The 18003-nt window shown below is 37.4% G+C and overlaps 2 protein-coding genes across 2 annotated transcripts; both read left to right on the plus strand.

Annotated features, from left to right (window-relative positions):
• The first annotated feature begins 1814 nt into the window (after positions 1–1814).
• LOC149017595 (putative alkaline/neutral invertase B) lies at positions 1815–7295 on the plus strand. The gene is made up of 4 exons (XM_089154188.1): positions 1815–2237; positions 2981–3412; positions 5955–6513; positions 7000–7295. The coding sequence occupies exons 1-4, from the start codon at positions 1824–1826 to the stop codon at positions 7293–7295; spliced, it is 1701 nt and encodes a 566-aa protein (XP_089010314.1). The 5' UTR covers positions 1815–1823.
• Positions 7296–9672: 2377 nt separating this feature from the next.
• On the plus strand, positions 9673–17740 carry LOC149017596 (uncharacterized). The gene is made up of 6 exons (XM_089154189.1): positions 9673–10187; positions 13487–13686; positions 16612–16752; positions 16857–16937; positions 17135–17259; positions 17374–17740. Exons 1-6 carry the CDS (start codon positions 9965–9967, stop codon positions 17420–17422), a joined length of 819 nt encoding a protein of 272 aa, XP_089010315.1. The 5' UTR covers positions 9673–9964; the 3' UTR covers positions 17423–17740.
• Positions 17741–18003: the final 263 nt, after the last annotated feature.

An 18003-nucleotide genomic window follows, 5' to 3' on the forward strand; every position in this document is an offset into this window, starting at 1 on the left:
CTTAGCTTTTGTTTGCTTATTAAATTCGAATACAAGGAGTGGTGTATCTGAATAGAGTAGTTTATCAAGTTGAATAATTATCAAATATTCAATAAACTTTCATATTCGAATGAGCCTTTTTCCACTTATTGGATTCAAATACAGAGAGCGGTGTATTTGAAATATCAAGTTGGATAATTATCGAACCTCTAGATTCGAATTTGAATAACTTCTATAAATTTCCATCGCATAATAGAATCAGATTCTAATAGTTTTATTGCTTATCAGATTAGGATACAAAGAACAATGTATTTTTTTTTGGTACTGTACAAAGAACGATGTATTCAAGCGGAACCCGATCGGTAAAAGAGGTAGCAATCGTCCTTTTGGTGCATCACGGGCACTTCCATTGCGATTAGAATTGAGTCATCTAGTGAAACGTTAACAATTCAACACGTGTCTCCTTTGTTGGTTGTACACTTGTACACCGTGACTTCCTTATACGGTAACATTCAGATGAAGCCACGTAGCATGAAAGTAACATTTGCAACAGTAGTGGACACAAACCCCGTGACAATGCGTATAATCACGATTTCCAGTGTTGCTGCTCTCGCCTGCTCATTGGATCTCCCAAGACGAGCTATTTAATATAACCACGTGTCCATTAGTTCCCGGAAATTTACCTTTTACAGCCGGTTGCATCTCTCTTTTACAGCCGTGACCGGGGTCCAATGGTTGCCTTCCCTCTTAAAAGTGGGGGTGGTGAGTCGGTAAAGCTTTGTGCCTTCGTGATGCTCTTCAGGATGCAATTCCACTTTTTAAATGGCATCAATTTGGTCTTAAGAATGCTTATCTTATTTTGAGAGACATTTTAAGATTATGTCAAATATTGATATATGTAATTTTCTTTTTATTTCAAGAGTGTCTAATGTTTTAGTAGACACCTTGGCTAAGAGGGCCTAGTAGGTACCGAATTTAACTGTTTGGCCCGTTTCTTTTCTCTGACTGGGGGATTTTTTACCACCAGTTGTTTCTCTCAGTAGTTTTTTTATGAATACAGTTCCATTACCTGAAAAAAAAAAGCCCCAAAAAAGAAAATCAAAATGGATGGTCGATATTATGGACCAGAATTGATCCTCACCATTCGCAGCTCATGCGCATCTTATTTTTGTAGTGTGAAACAACTCGAGCCGTGGGATCCATATGTCGAAATTTCAGATCCAATGGTCCAAAATTCCGCTTGACGGTGCGCATGAGTGAAGCAACTTTTACAGTCTCACCTGCCATGCCTCGTCATCCACACTAACCGAATGATCTTTGGATCTCCCTCGTCCCCACTCAGGACGCTTCATCTTCTTCATCTTCTATGTCTGTTGTTCTTCCAGGCATATAAATACCGAAGTTTCAGTGGAAAGGACTTCTCCATTTATCTCCTTGTTCATGCGCTTAAAAATGGTGTCGCTTATTGAAGCTCCTGGCCCTGCGCTTCTGAGGTCGGTTCTTCTTGTAACCACCTAAAAGATTAAAGAAATAAAGAATTCGAATGATCATGCCTTTAATGGCGCTTAGTGATCTTGAGTTAGGCATGGTTCGGAATTCCAATATTTTGTAGATTTATAATTGTTAGTTGTCGCAGTTTCGGCTATTGGTTAGTATCTGCAACTACTTTTTTTCAAATCAGAGTAGTTCACTTGTCTTCTGCTTGTGTTGCTGGTAAAACTAATAGCAATCTCATTATATAATTGCTGGTAGATGAAAATGCAGATGGCACCGTGAAAATATCATCCGATCGCGATCAGATTCTTTCAAAATAGTTGAGAAAACCAGGAATCTTGACTGTTTCTATGGACGTCTCTCAGACTGGAAATGTTAGGAATCTTGATCAACTATGCACCGTAGCTGAGATTGGAGAATGTGATTTCTCTAGGCTAGATGAGAGACCTAGGCCTCTGAACACAGAGCGGCAGAGGTCCTTTGATGAGAGGTCTCTTAGCGAATTATCCGTTGGAATATCTCCTCGGTTCTTTGTCAGGAATACGGACAATTTATCTCGAATATTTGATCATTTTGACAATGTATTCTCTCCGGGTAAAAGGTCTGGGTTGAATACTCCTTGTTTACGGAATTCCTTGGAACCTCATCCCATGATTGCTGAAGGATGGGAGGCCTTGAGACGTTCTTTGGTCTACTTTCGTGGTCAGCCAGTTGGGACTATTGCTGCCTTGGACCCGTCTGACGAGGAACTAAACTATAATCAGGTGTAGTTCTTTCATCCGTTATCTGTGTTCTCTGCTTCAGTGAGTGTCTTGAACTCTGTCATGCGCTTCTGTGAAGCAAGCTATTTGGGCTTCAAAATACTGCTTGGTGATCCAAAATTTAGTTGCTACTCACTCTGATTTTCCGCTTCATTCTCCACCCAAACACACACACACACACACACACACGCACACAAACAAATAAATAAACAAATCAAGGATTGCCTGTCGCTTGCAATGCCATGTTGGATGTATCTCCAAGTAATTTCGTTCACCAAGTGATCGGTCCATGCTCCATTCCCAAAAAGAGCATATGGTTTACTCAATTCAACTTGATCATACATCATTACTTAATGTATAGACCAAGGGTATTTTGTTTTCATGGAAGGCTGCAATCATTTGATTACCTCTTTATGTTATCATGGCCAATTGGCGGCTTCAAAATTGTTGGAGTTGAAATCAATACAAACGACAGATAAGTAGAACCATGCAACCTGTATGTTAACCATTAGTTTTTGGCCTCACCATTTGCATTTTTGTTTGGAATTAAATAAAATGCTTCATGAGATTGAATTATTTAAAATTTTCCTTTGATCCATTCTGTTGCCTTCATATTCATGATTGACAAATGCGACCTAATCTTTCTCCCCTTTCTGTTGCTTTTTGTTTCTGTGCTGAGCCTTTTGTGAGTTCAAGTGTAGAGTCATAACTCTTTTTCTTTTTATTAAAAAAAAAAAAAATGGCAGGTGTTTGTGAGAGATTTTGTGCCAAGTGGCCTGGCCTTTTTGATGAACGGCGAACCTCAAATAGTCAAGAATTTTATATTAAAAACTTTACGCCTCCAATCATGGGAGAAAAAAGTTGATCGCTTTAAGCTTGGAGAAGGAGTAATGCCAGCAAGTTTTAAAGTACATCATGATCCTGTTCGGAACACTGAAACTCTAATTGCAGATTTTGGTGAGAGTGCAATAGGAAGAGTTGCTCCAGTTGATTCTGGGTTTTGGTGGATTATACTGCTCCGTGCGTACACAAAGTCAACAGGAGACTCTTCCTTGGCTGAATTGCCTGAATGCCAAAAGGGTATGCGCCTTATTTTGAGTTTATGTCTTTCAGAGGGATTTGATACATTTCCAACCTTGCTCTGTGCTGATGGATGCTGCATGGTTGACCGTAGAATGGTGAGTTTCTCGTCTTCAGTCTTTTAATATTGTTAGAAGGCCTAATGTAATATGTCCTGGTAAGGAAAAGGCCCAATACAATTGGCCAAATGTTCATGTGATATGTGAAATATAAAATTTAAGAGGAAAGTTACCTGGAATATCAGATGAAGTACCTGCATTAATTGTTTAAAGCATACTTTCTTTTGTTTCATCCAATCTATTTTTCTCCATCAGATACACTTTGGTAATGCATGTTATTCTTCTTCAGCTGACATTGGTTTGGATTTTGCCTCTGTTGCTTCCAACAACAGTAATGTTAAAGCCTTATCCCAACTAGTCAGGGGTTGCTCACCTCTATTACTTCCCAAGATTCTTTTTGTCACAGGATGCTATAGTGTCATGCATCCAAAATGATATCAAGACATGTGCTATCTGTTGACTATGATGTTACTAGTGTCATTTAAGGTTTAAAACTATTATCCGTAAACTTGGATTTCCTTAACAGAAAACTGTACATTGATACAGGAGAGAATGCTAATTATGGTTTCATGAGGATAAGAGATTTATTTATTTTTACTTTTTAAAAATTATCTTAGAGCTTGTTGGCTGGGTCTAATTAGTTTTCTGGTTCTCAGAGACTCCCTTTTTTGGTATCCTAGGCTAGGTCTATGAAGATCATGCACTTCGAGAAGATTCCATCTCCTACCACAGAACTTGTATTATAATTATTGACACTTGTATAGATGCTAAAGATATGGTGTGACAGGATTTTGTCCAATGTTGGTCTTTGTTGATATAGATTGCTGTGGTTGCAAACAGGTTGGGATTTTGGGATAAGCAGGTGTAAAATGGCTCTTCATGTGAGACCATCACATGGCACCAAGGGAGCACAATGCATTGGAGCACAACAACACAACACAAACCCCTAAGACTTACAAAGGGTAGAAGAATGTATATCAAAACATGACATCATAGTGTACTTGGGTATTAATTGAAGTCAATATGTGTGTGCTTTTGATTGTTTTCTTTTCCTATCTTTTTTTTCCCCTCTCTCTCTCTCTCTCTCTCTCTCTTATGGAGGGATTGATGTAGGTTCGAGTAGGATGTGCCAATAACTGGACTAAATTACCATACGAATCAAATGAAGGAAGAAGATACAAATTGTGGCCTTTTCTAGGGGGATGACCTTTAGAGTTTACCTTGAGGACAAACAGGTGATCAGAATTTGAACTGAAGAAGTTCAGGATTCTATCAATTGCCTCAATTCTTGGGTTGTATATCAACTTAAACCTTTGTCAATAACCTGCGTTATTTCTACTTAAGATATAAATGAAATCTCTGAGGAAGATCACAAATTCAGGATATTCCTTGTAGGGTGGAAAGCATCCCAGAAATGGACGACAATACACTATATGTTTGAGGGAAGAAGAGATAATTTCTTAGACAATCCTGGAAAGAGGTTAAAGCTGAAGGTCATTCGAGCAACATGTCACAGCATTGGTCAGTAATAGTGAGATAGACCTATATTCCATCAAACATGGTATTCTGCAGTGTGAAACAGATCTGCAGTTGAAATTTGTAAAGAGGTGGCAGATATGGTGCATGGATGAGGTTGGTTCATCTGTACCAGAAATTTGTGAGGCTTTGGAAGTGTCATTAGGACAGATAGTCTATGCATATCCAAGTGAAAATTCACATTAAGTTTGAATTCAATTTGTAAGAGTAGTTGTTGCGTCTGACAGCTAAACTCACATTCGACAGGCACTCTTAAATGAATTTATCCTGACTGATACACTAATCTGTTTCTGATATGGAGGCTGTCAAAGTGAAGGTGATGCAGTGAGGGAACAACCTGTCCAACTTTAATCTGATTGCATAAGACACAGCCTACCTCACATTCGCAGCTAGAATACTTATTTATTTGTATTTCCTGCTTGCATATTTGAAACATAAGTGGCTGCTAGATCTATTTTCAGTTATGAAATCTTAGTGATCCCTGGATAACTGACATTTTTGTCTTCTGGTCTGTCACGAGTATCATGCAGAAGAGCAAAAGATAGATAGAGTTGATGCTATTCTAGAAATATCTAGAGTGGGAATTCTTTCCTATTTGCCAAGAGGAAAATCAACTCTCAACACCATCCATCCATTTAATTTGATGTGAAGATGAGGTTACTGACTACACCCAGTCACGTAGATGCACATGCCATGTGAATTATATTTAGTCCACTGTATCAGCTTTTACCAAGTATCATATCCTAATGATCATGTTGATCTTCTGATAATTTTCGATGCAATATATAAAATAGAGTGTGTCCACAATTTCTAATGTGTCTGAATGTCTACCTTATTCCCTCACTGTTTGTGTTGAACCCATCGCCTTGTTTGAGATTCTCGTTGTTGATGAACATATTATGTTTACATTCCTTATCTCTTTAAACTTATTATTTGCACATAATAAATTTCAGGTTTTGAGTTTGATTTTTCAAAACCAGGATTCCCCCATGTTAATTTGTAGTAGACTGTTTATCTAACTCTATTCTTCATATCTATGTTTCAGGGTGTTTATGGTTATCCTATTGAAATACAAACACTTTTTTTCATGGCTTTAAGATGTGCACTGCTCTTACTTAAGCAAGATGGTGAAGGCAAGGAATTCATAGATAGAATAGTTACAAGGCTACATGCTTTGAGCTATCACATGCGTAGCTATTTTTGGCTTGATTTAAAGCAGCTTAATGATATTTATCGGTATAAAACAGAGGAGTACTCTCACACTGCTGTCAATAAGTTCAATGTAATGCCGGACTCTCTTCCAGATTGGGTGTTTGATTTTATGCCATCACAAGGTGGTTACTTCATTGGAAATGTCAGTCCTGCAAGAATGGATTTTCGTTGGTTTTGCATGGGTAATTTTGTTGCAATTTTGTCATCTCTTGCAACCCCTGAGCAATCCGCAGCTATTATGGATCTTGTTGAATCAAGATGGGAGGAATTGATTGGAGAAATGCCAATAAAAGTTTGTTATCCAGCCATAGAAAGTCATGAATGGCGGATAGTGACTGGCTACGATCCCAAAAATACTAGGTGGAGTTACCACAATGGGGGTTCTTGGCCAGGTAGGCTTCTATTCCTTTGGCATTCAGCTAGCAAGGTAGAATATAATTTATCTGATTCTTACTCTACATGCATGAATGGGTCTGTTAAGGAATCATATGATAAACTCAGCAGAATGGATGCTAAGATGGAGGGGCAAACTGGATGGATGATAGACATAAGGGCCCAGTGATAAACTTGAAGTCGTTGGGCCCCCGGCCTTGGGGTGTTATCCTTGCGCTGGGCCTAGATAACCTGGGGGTGGGGTATGTATGCTGGCCGTCGTGGCTGCGTTGGGGGGTCCCCCCTTTGTTGGGGGCTTTTGTTGTTGTTGTTGTGTGTTCTCTCATGCTTGAGTACTTGTTAATTTTTGTACCTTCACTTCTCATGTGATTTAACATCATAGACCACAGCACATATTGATTCTATTCATTTGTCACAATTTTGTGTATATCTACTTCGGCTAGAACATGTTGTACATGGTTGAAACTCTGTGTTTTGTGGTCCAGTGCTTCTATGGCTCCTCACAGCAGCATGCATTAAAACTGGGCGCCCACAAATAGCAAGACGTGCCATTGAAATTGCCGAGAGCCGGTTATTGAAAGATAATTGGCCTGAATATTATGATGGAAAGCTCGGCAGGTATATTGGCAAGCAATCCCGTAAATTTCAGACTTGGTCCATTGCAGGTTACTTGGTAGCAAAGATGATGCTTGAAGACCCCTCTCACTTGGGGATGGTTTCACTTGAGGAAGATAAGCAAATGAAACCGGTCATCAAAAGATCTGCTTCATGGACTTGTTGACTCTCTCTCTCTCTCTCTCATGAATAAATATATCTGGTGCTTACCTCTCATCGACACAACTAGTGAGCTTCCTTGCGAAATGACTTAGAATGGAAGATTCAAATAGAAAAAATGCTTACGTACTAAAACTACTCTAGGCCAAGGTAACCTTCACCTGGGAAATATGGCCCAGTCAATGCAAAACGAGTTGCCCATCTGTTAGACATTGCATTAACATTCATTTTTGCACATCTTTCCCCTTGTTTAGTGACGGGGGAACTATGTGTGTCCAAGTTTAAGTTGGCTTTTGGAATGCTTTTGTTCTTTATATTGAAGTTTGGTTACAGGTTATAGTCCTGAAAACACTCTCTTGAAATAACGAAAAAAATGTTTCAGTTTCTTTTCTTATTGGTCTCCGGAACTAGAAGGCGTCCACAGGCCAAGACCCTCATGAGCTCATGAGGCAAATGGTAATAAAATGATATAGTGGGCAAGAAAGAAGATGATGCGCTGGGGAGGATCATTTGAAGAATTTAAGCAAAGGTATTAGATTATGTAACATTGGTGAAGTTACTTATGGACGAAAAGGAAAAAAAAACGATGACTGACTAGAAGAATGGGGTAGTTAAATGTGTAAATTAAGCATAAATCTATAGAATGTCTTGGATATATTTTAATTCCCACGGGGACCTCAAAGAGGTTTTTGAATAACTAGCCCAAAATGTTTTTTATACGATCCAATTAATAAGGTGTGATTAACCATTTTAATAATATTATATACAAAGCATATTTTTTAGTAGTCCAATGTCAGATTTCTTGATATAATTTAATAAAATATTCTTACCTGTATTTTGAATTTGAGATAGAGATTGTATTTTTATGTATCCTTGTGGTTATCTATGCAAAACGTGCTTATTTAATTTAAATCAGTTAAAATTTTAAGATAATAGTACTATTTTTGGTCAAAAGATAATAAGATACTAATCCATAAACTAGAAAACTTCAGGTGAAATTTTATATATAGAATACTTTTTTTTTATTAAAATATTGAAGGGATTTTTAATTAATAATTGTTTTCATGCTTCTGTTTGTGAAATGAAATAGTACGTGTAAAATTATATACAAAAATAAAATAAAGCCTTAAAGAATTTTGAAATATTCAAGTACGTTTTTCAGTTGATTAGGTTATAAATCTAGGTGTCCAAACTCGTCGATTTACTAAAAATTTTTTTTTTTGGGGGGGGGGGGGGGGGGGGGGGGGGGGAGGGGGGGGGGGGGGGGGGGGGGGGGAAAAGGGGGGGGGTTTTAAAAAAAAAAAAAGGGGTGTGGTTTGGGGGGGTTTTGTTTTTTTTTTTGAGGGGGAGAGGGGAAAGCCCCCGGGGGGGGGGGGGGGTTTGGGGGGGGGGGGGGTTTTTAGAAAAAAAAAGGGGGGGGCCATACCCACAAAAATATCGATTTATATGTCCATTCCAATCAATATGACACCTGTAATATTTGAGGTTCAGTCGGACAGCATGGTCGCACCTCGATTACATCCTTAGCGAGAGATAGGGGTAGAGCCAGGATTGAATATTGGGGGGCCAAATATACTGGGGCAATGCAGGACCGGACCCACTGTGGGTCCCATCTCAAAAAATAATATTATATTCTAATGAATAATTTGTTAGTGTGAGAGAGATAACGAAATAATTTGAGAAAGAGATTGAATACTTCATATGGAGAAGATTTAGGAAAATTCTAAAGTCTCCTAACTACTCCAATATTTGGTGAGACGTGAGAAAAAAAAAGCGAAAAAATAGGAATAAAAGGGAGATTCACGAGAGAATAAATAGGAATGAAAATCGGAAAGAATATATAGAGAGAAATTCATGGACCGTGAGTTAGATTTTAATTAGAATTTAACTTTTTATTTCTTAAAACTAGGAATTTAATGATAACTATTAGATAATGATTAAGAATGACATTTGTACCCTTCATCTTTATCTTAAAATTTAATTTTTAATTTTTGAAAGGGGCCAAATAGTAGTATTTCACATGTAAAGTTAGAGAAATAAGGGGGAAAAACAAGGATATTTAAAATTTCAAAAAATTCAAAGCCATCCCTAATTAAAACTAGGAATTTAATGATATTCAGTAGATAATGATTAAGAATGACATTTGTATCCATCATCTTTATCATGTAAAGTTAGAGAAATAAGAATATTTAAAATTTCAAAAAATCCGGAGGCCATCCCTAAAGTGGTTCCGCTTGGGGGAGAGTTTTGTCAAACTCATGACCTCTCTACTAAGAAGTATACATTTTACAACTTTACCAATCCTGCATTTACAATTTGAAACTATTGGTATATCTTTTTAATTTGTTGGGTGGGGGTAGAAAGTGGTACGTAAATATGTAATGCTTCCCCCCTCTAATATAAAATCACTAATAAAAAAAAAAAAAAAGTCCATGTAGCACTAACAAATCTCTCTGGATCACTCCTGTTTCAGTTTAGTTGTTATTTTCCCGCACAATCTCATCAATAATTTTTCTTCCACTGGGATTCAGAGGCATGGAGTAAGATTTCACGCTGCTCTGCTTTCTTCCCTCTCTTCTCTCTCTCTCTCTCTTGCACTTGTTAGCAGAATTATTTGTAGCTTGCTCGCTTTGTTGGAGGCTGAAATTTTATTATCTCTCGAGCAAAGACGACGAGATGAAGGCACCAAGAAGGCCAATGCACATCGTGTCGACATGGCTGAAGCGTCAGCCTCCAAAGGTGAAGGCTTTCCTTGGCGTTGTTTCGTGTATGACCGCGCTTGTACTCATCCGCTTTATCGTTCACGAAACTGAGAATCTCTTCGCGGCTGCGGAGGCCGTTCATGCTATTGGAATCTCTGTTCTCATCTACAAGCTTACGAAGGAAAAAACTTGCGCCGGTAAACCTCTTTCTAGGGTTTTTTCTCTTATGTTTCCCATTGATTCTTTTGCTTTTCCCTTGATTTTTTTCTCTGTGTCTTCTAATATTATATGCAGCTGTTGTTGGATTTATTTGATCTGTAATTTAGAAAGCCCACTTCCTCTCCTAGCTTCCGTTCCGGTTTGAAGTAGGCTGCCCTCGTTGGGTTATTTATTTATTTAATTTAATTTAGTTTGGGTTGAATCCTCGTAGATTGGGATGTCATGATAGAGAGAAGCTATATGTCTGTCTCCCCTCCCCACCTTGGGCCCTTCTGTAGCCTGCGGTGATATTGCACTCTCATGGTTGGTTGAATAGAGGAATGTGGGTATGAGATATGTGGGTATTACTTCTCTGCAGGTGTGAGGATTTGTAGATTTATACCCTTCCAATCGAGAACAAGTTCCGCCTATTCCAAAAGTGATGTGAGCGTTTGGTTTTCGCCTGATGGACACAACACAAATCTTTGTTCAATTCTCTTGGGGTTTGATTTACATTGAGCTAATCCTGGTTATTCTTGACATTTGCTACAAGGATATTTGAGTATGAGTGGTAACAAGTGGGTAGCTTTAAGCTAAGTTTTCTTTCACAAATTCTTTCTGCCTTCCTCCCGAGTCCTGGGAGTCAGCAAAGAAATTGGTGGCATGCAATATGCAAGAATTTGCATTGCTAAACCTTCCAAGTTAGCATGCAGACAATGAAGTTTACATTCTTATGTTGCAGGCTAACGCAACCTGAATGAGAGAATGATGATCCTTTCCCAAGTATCCTTTAGTCCTTGCTCAAAGAAAGCTGTTGATTTTGGTAAATGAGTCTTTGAGATCACTTATAAACAGGCAAAATAATCTCTTTTATATGTTAATAATGGCTTCATCAATCAGCGAAAGGAGTTGAGTATATTTGATCTTCACGTGGAACTTCATTATAAATTCAGCTAGTTTTCATTTAAAGGTGCAAAATAGGTTGTCAAGATTTGTACTTTTGTTGTACAGTCTGCAAGACTGATGTGACCACTGCTTGGGGTATGGCTATAATTATTGTACATAATTTCTGCTTTGTGTTTAACTGCTTGAATAATGCATAGACCAATGGTTGAACATTCTGCTACATTATGTCCTATCTGACGAATAAGCTATTCTGAGCTGGTGCTGACTTTGCTGGCCATTCAATCACTTGGTTTAGCTGCAGGAAAATTTAGACATACTTCGATTCAAGTTAGCCAATTTGTCTGTGTAGTCAAAAGTCAAAACAATTGAGTTGACCTTAATGAAAGTTGAGAACCTGAAATTGACTGGCTTACGGCGTCTTTGATTATATCCTGTTTATGGTCAACAATAGATGACAGCCCTGTGTTGTTACTAAGGCGCATGTTTATGTAACACCACATGTTCTTGAGTTGCATATTGAGCAATGCGGAGAATGTATATACACAAAACGGGTGCAGCTGAGATGAGCAAATTGAGATGGATCATGGATGAGTGGTAGGTTGGAAGGATATATTTGGGTTAGGAATTTAGTAGTGTTTATAGTATGGGATGGTTTAGGCTTATGTAACAAAGACCAATAAATGCACTGGGAGGGGTGATATGCAACACAGACTGAAAGTGTAAAAAAGGATTTCATTCAATATTGCTGGGCTTGAAGCTGTGAGATACAGGGGTTCCTATATAGTTAAATAAAGTTTTGGCCCTTAAACAGAGCAAAATGGCGAAGAGGATTCACTTGGCTAAGCTGATTAGTTTAGCTTTAATGATAAATTTCTTGTGAATTGGTTTTCAACTCGAGGGGTGCCATCTATTCTTTATATTTTACTCATATCTAATTAAGGTTAATGATGATTGAATTTCATCACGCTTAAAACTGAATCTTGTTTCCTTTGCTTTACTTTTGTAAGAGACCTACGTCATCCTTTCAGTGAGTAACTTCATAGAACACCATTGGTTATACTAGATACTTGATGTTAAAAATGAGCTGTTTAACATGGCCTTGAGTTGTGTGCTTGGTTACAAAATATGATTCTGGTCCATTTGTCTTGACTGACTTGTGATGACATCTTTGCTGGAGTTTCTGTCGTTCCTTTTTAATAATCTGTAACCACTTATATTAGTGAGAAAAGGTTGTGTGCATGACATTCTTTATGTTTGTCAAGCTTTGTGATGGGCTCAGGTTGCTTCCGTATTTCTTTTCTAACGTGATTGTATTTCTGATGCCAACCTCAAGTAGTTTGTCTAAGACATAGTTTTTTGTTTTTTTTTGATGGAAGACATAGTTGAGATGAGTTGAACTGTATTAACAGCCATCTTGCCATGGTACTTTTTTAATCAATAATTATAATACAATAACTAAACTTATTATTGTTATTGTTTTTGTTGTTGTTATTTCATAAAGTCAAGATCAGCTCTGATTCATAAAGACAATTTCAATCTAATGTAAAATCAGTGCTGCTTCAGTATTGGTGGAAGCTTATCAATAGATTACAGAAAATTGTAATTAATTGTAGGTTTCAGTTAGGAGTATAACCAGCAGTGCAAAAGATCTTATTAAAAACCAAGTTACATAAGGTAGACATGATTAGGCAAAAGGATTGCCCTTTAAGACTTGGTTTCTTCCTTTTATTTTTATTTTTATTATTGTTATTCTTATTTTTTTGTATTTAAAACTCTTCTAAGCAAACTAGTAATCATTTGAAGATGGTATCTCTGTTGATTGTGCTTGGATCAAATCCCAATTAATGATATTAATAGCCTTAAGCGGAAAATTCTGACTTAAATCAAGAAGCTACAACTATGTACAAGAGGAGAGTATCTTCTCAACTATGGGTTGTAAATAGCTGTTTAAGTTGGTGACCAATACCCTCCAAAGACTGCTAGTAGATGGAAGATATTTAGTTTGTCTGAGTTTTATCCTTTTCAAGTTGTTTGATTAATGGAAATATTTAGTTTCAATTTTGTAGGTTAAAATTATCTCTTTCTTCACTTCATACTCTTGTTTGCTTTGTGAGAATTGAATTGCCTTGTAGATGATTAATTAGAAATGACTTTCATGGAATTAATAGCTAAATCATAGTCCACAAGTAGTTACGCAGCGTTACCTTGGGATGATGGGTATGGATAATTTTCTTGGGCTGTTCTTGTCTTATCATCCATATTCTTAGACTTTTGGGATCTAAGGTTTGTTGGAATTTCTTGCTCGTCTTGTGACTTATTTATTTCCAACCTGACCATTAGTAATTACAGTTTTTATTTTATTTAGTTACACATTTCTTTAAACTGATTGCAGGACTTTCACTCAAATCACAGGAATTAACAGCTATTTTTTTAGCTGTTAGAGTATACTGCAGTGTTGTTATGGAATATGATATTCATACGATACTCGATTTAGCCACACTGGGAACAACCCTGTGGGTTATTTATATGATTCGTTTTAAACTGAAATCCAGTTACATGGAAGACAAAGACAATTTAGCCATATACTTTGTGGTAAGCTTTCTTTCGTCTCCATTTCCATCTTTGTAGTATTCTTATAAAACTGAATCCTAGTCCCAAATACTCAATGATGTTCAATATTTTATAAAAAATGAGCGCATGGAAAATGATTATGCTATTGCATATAAGCATATCTTATTTCTATAAAAGTTATGCAAAGAAAACTTCTACATTCATTCTGGAATGGGAATAGTGTGGTGTATTTATTATTATGAATATTATTTTTATTGTGTTTCCCCTCTTTTTACATCTTGTTGACATTAAATGTTCAGAAGCCAAGAATATTATCTATGGCGTAGAGTAGTCAGAATAAATCAAGTAGCATTAAGTTGGTTATACAGTCGAACTGGCAAACTGCATATGAATAACCTCTAATTATTGGCACTCTTAACAGCCTATGGCAATTGGCATGATTGAGCAATTCACAAAATTCTGACCCATAATAACTAGTCAATGGATGGATGTGTTCCTGTATGAGAATCAACAAATAGTCTTTTAACCGGGGAGGGTTGTGGGGATGTGATTGTAGGTAAGTTCTTCATGCAGGACAAATAATACATGAAGAAACCTCCAGTGTTTAATATGTTTCTGTCTGTATACGAGACTTGCAACTGATAATCTTGGTTTTTACTCCTAAGCCGAGACCAAATAAGCCCAGTCTGCGCTCTTTCTTAACTTATATTTCAGATGGCAATATCTTGGGTCTGGATCATCAAATACCCCCAGTCTGTTCAGGAGAAGTACAAACCCTTGGATTCTTTTAAAGCAATTCAGCTTTTCATATATGTGAGTTCCATAGGTAAAGATTTCAAGGAAATGTGAAGACGGGTCAGAAATTTTCCCTCTCCCATCTCCAGTGCTTCTTTGTCTGCCTGTCTGTTTGTGTGCAAAAGCTTTCAATTTTGAGTGGTTCATTAGACCCGTAATTGCTGTTGCTTCTAGTGAAAATGGCCATGTGGATTTTTTTTTGATACTAGACCCTTAAATTTTTTTACCTTGGTCATTAATGGTGAAGTAAATTTCCGACGTCCACAACCACATTCTCTTTCTTCTGGCCTCAATTCCGTCTTGGGAATAAGGAATATTATGATATGTTATTGGGTTGCATGTCTTTTTAAAAAGGTTGGTTTTTATCACCCAGGCCTATCTACTTGCATCGTAGCTCCACCTGAGGCTCCCATTTGATATTATATACTTCATAAAGGCTAGTTTTACTCATAATTATCTCTTCTTATGTTGCAAATGCCATTGCCAAGTTTTTCTTCTAGTATACCAAATTGAGGAACGTGTTTCATGCAATCCTCTTAAGAAGTTACTGTGTGGGTAAAGTGGGGAGTCCTCATCCCCTGCTGCTGGTGTTGCTTTAAATTGTTTGCTTTGCCCTGTTGTTCTGGTGGAGGCTTTCAAGATGCTATATATCAGTTATGTAGAAATTTGTTATCTGTGTACATGAGACCTTCACTCTACATTGCAAGATTTTTTTTTCTTTCCAATTGAAGTGTCCATAGTTGAACATGCTTGTGAAACTTTTACAAAATGTATGCACAACATTCGGATTGCTGGTTTGGTACTGTTCAAGTTGTTTGGATTGTTGTATGGTACACCTGAATGACCTGGGAAATGACTAGTGGCCTCAGGTCATTGATTAGCTGGAGAAAGCTTTTTGGCCATTTTGACTGTTTGGATTTTGATGGTAGGCCTGAATAACCTGGGAAATGACTGCAGTGAGCTTAAGTCATTGATTAGCCGGAGAAAAGCTTTTGGCCATTTGGACTGTTGGATACACCCAAATCATGGTTGGGTTTTGCCCTTTTTTAAATAAATATTTTTTCCTTGGGGTGGGGGACGGGGTATTGTGGGTGGGGAGGGGAAATGGGGTGTTGGGGGTGGGAAGTGGGGGATGGATCTTTGATCAATTCTTCCCTACTTCTCTCTCCTGCTCGCGTTTATGGCAAGTCTGAGATTCTGAAATATTCAGGAATGTTTAGTATGTTGGGACATTGAATGATGTGCACTTGTATTTCTGGTACCATGTATTATGAATGACAAAGAAAGTAATATATGTTTCTTGGGGGTCTTGATGCTGTCACACAGAGTCTATGTTATGAAGTCAGGAGTTCACTTTTAGGGAGCATTTGAGCAGTTTAATTCCATGGATAACTCTGCTTGTGACCACAAATTTTCTGTCTATTTTCATATACCATGTGGATTAGAACTGGGAAAAAAAGTAATATTTCTTTCTTGTGGGTCTCTACTGTTCAGTCTCATAGACACTTGAATATGCTCCAGAAGACGTTTTTGGATTAATAAATGACAATGTAGTACTAAGGTTATGTATTACATAATTGCACGGTTTGCTTGCTGTGATTTGGCCTGTGCAGACTTTCTCTGTGCTTCTACTTTTGGGCATTCTTTTGGGACATAATTCCTTCACTCAAATGTTTTGCTTGAATAAGTCGTGCATTACTTCTACTTGTTGGGCTTCAGATTCTTTGACTCTTTTCCTATTTTATTGTTTGGGAAATTTTAGAGCAGAATGTCTTTTATTTTCTGTTGAGGACTGCTGAGTCATAAATGATTAGTACACGGACATGTGAGACCTATCTTGACATGTATGTATACATTTTCTGTCCATATTATATGATGTGATCGTAGAATTGATTGGTACAAAAGAAGCATGTTTGTTTTGTGTGAATTGTTCAGTACTAAAGAACAGGTTTATTTTGTGTGCGTGAGTGTGGTCTGCCCTCTATTCAGATGCTGATCACACCCAAAATATTACACCTGCTATTTGGAAAGTAATGTGCAAATTTTATAAGAAAAAATTGGTTTGGTGCCTTGAAATGATTGAGAATCTAAGATAATGTGTTATTGTTGCTTGTTCTCATTGATTCACACCACCTTTGAATTTGCATGTAGGTGGTGCCTTGTGCTATATTGTCTTTAGTTGTTCATCCCTCGTCATCACACAATATTTTGAACAGAATTTGCTGGGCTTTTTGTGTATATTTGGAGGCTGTATCAGTGCTTCCCCAGTTGCGTGTCATGCAGAACACACAGGTGTGCATTGGTAATTAGAGCATGTGTATGAGATGTTTTGTTTTGTTATTGTACATCTGATCATTCATTTTTCCATTTTTGTGATTCCTCCGTAACCCTAACAGATCGTTGAACCATTTACTGCTCATTATGTATTTGCGTTGGGAGTTGCCAGGTTCTTGAGCTGGGCTCATTGGATCCTCCAGGTTTGATCATGCTGACCACAATCTCTTTCCCTGCTGCTCTTGCCACGTTGTTTGGTTTGGAATATATATTTGTTAAGTCGCCATATTTTGGCAGCTCATCCCACTGCTCTTTAGCCGTGCTCTTCCGAATGTCAACAGAAACAGTTTGATTTTGTTTATGACAATACAGTAAATTTCTTTTGGGTATGCTGTACCAGGTTGTGGACTCAAGAGGAAGCTTATTGACAGCTTTGGGACATGGATTATGGCCTTGCATGATGCTTCTTTCAGAAATTGTCCAGACTTTCATCTTAGCAGATTTCTGTTACTACTACATTAGAAGGTGGGTTATTTAGCATATCCAGGAAGTTACCTCCTCGAGGAAAATTTTCCTACTCTGATAGTACATATTCTTAATGCACTAGGTTTTAATGTCTTTTTTCTTTTCTCTTTGCAGTCTTGTTGGGGGGCAGCTTGTGTTGCGTCTTCCATCAGGAGTAGTGTAAAGTAAGTAGTTTCTTGTGTAGTAGCAGATTTTGGGTTCTAAAGCTGCTAAAAATAACTCTTCATGGTTCCTATTCGCAACCAATTCTCCTCCATTCTTGCAACCATTAGTGGAACGTTGTTTAGGGTTGCATGAGGAGTGAGGTCTGGGAAAAATTTATAATTTACTGGCATGATTTTACCATATATTAGAGAGTTCCAAGTTATGCGCTATTCTCTATACCTGGTTATATATTTGAGACGCTTTGTTTGTCCTGACAACCAAGAGAAAACAAAGATGTGGGCTTTGGTACAACTCTACAACATGAATCAGAAAACAATCCCACACGCACATGAAAATAACTAGCAGCGAAGAAGCTTCAATACATAGTAGCTGAGCTTTGGTTGTTGGTTCATGATTTTTTTTTTTTTTTGAGATAATTATTGTTGTCCTCCGGGACATAGTATTACCTTTGATTAATTGTTAAAAAAAAATCTTAAATACTTTTTCTTCTCTAAGAAAAAGTAGTAAGTCGTTGAATAAAATTGAAGATTAAGCTATTGAACAAAAAATAGCAGAAACTAAAGATTAGAGACGAGTCAA

Source organism: Hakea prostrata, chromosome 4 (assembly GCF_041222555.1).
Source record: "Hakea prostrata isolate BN-2017 chromosome 4, UWA_Hpros_2, whole genome shotgun sequence".
In the NCBI taxonomy this organism is placed as follows: domain Eukaryota; kingdom Viridiplantae; phylum Streptophyta; class Magnoliopsida; order Proteales; family Proteaceae; genus Hakea; species Hakea prostrata.

What these genes read in the sequence shown, in the direction of transcription:
- LOC149017596 (XM_089154189.1), top strand. Translation starts at nt 9,965, where the DNA reads ATGAAGGCACCAAGAAGGCCAATGCACATCGTGTCGACATGGCTGAAG. An exon ending in ATTTAGCCATATACTTTGTG is followed by an intron (nt 13,687 to 16,611) that starts GTAAGCTTTCTT and finishes ATTTGCATGTAG; the next exon opens with GTGGTGCCTTGTGCTATATT. An exon ending in TGTTACTACTACATTAGAAG is followed by an intron (nt 17,260 to 17,373) that starts GTGGGTTATTTA and finishes TTCTCTTTGCAG; the next exon opens with TCTTGTTGGGGGGCAGCTTG.
- LOC149017595 (XM_089154188.1), top strand. Translation starts at nt 1,824, where the DNA reads ATGGACGTCTCTCAGACTGGAAATGTTAGGAATCTTGATCAACTATGC. An exon ending in AGGAACTAAACTATAATCAG is followed by an intron (nt 2,238 to 2,980) that starts GTGTAGTTCTTT and finishes AAAAAATGGCAG; the next exon opens with GTGTTTGTGAGAGATTTTGT. An exon ending in GCATGGTTGACCGTAGAATG is followed by an intron (nt 3,413 to 5,954) that starts GTGAGTTTCTCG and finishes TCTATGTTTCAG; the next exon opens with GGTGTTTATGGTTATCCTAT.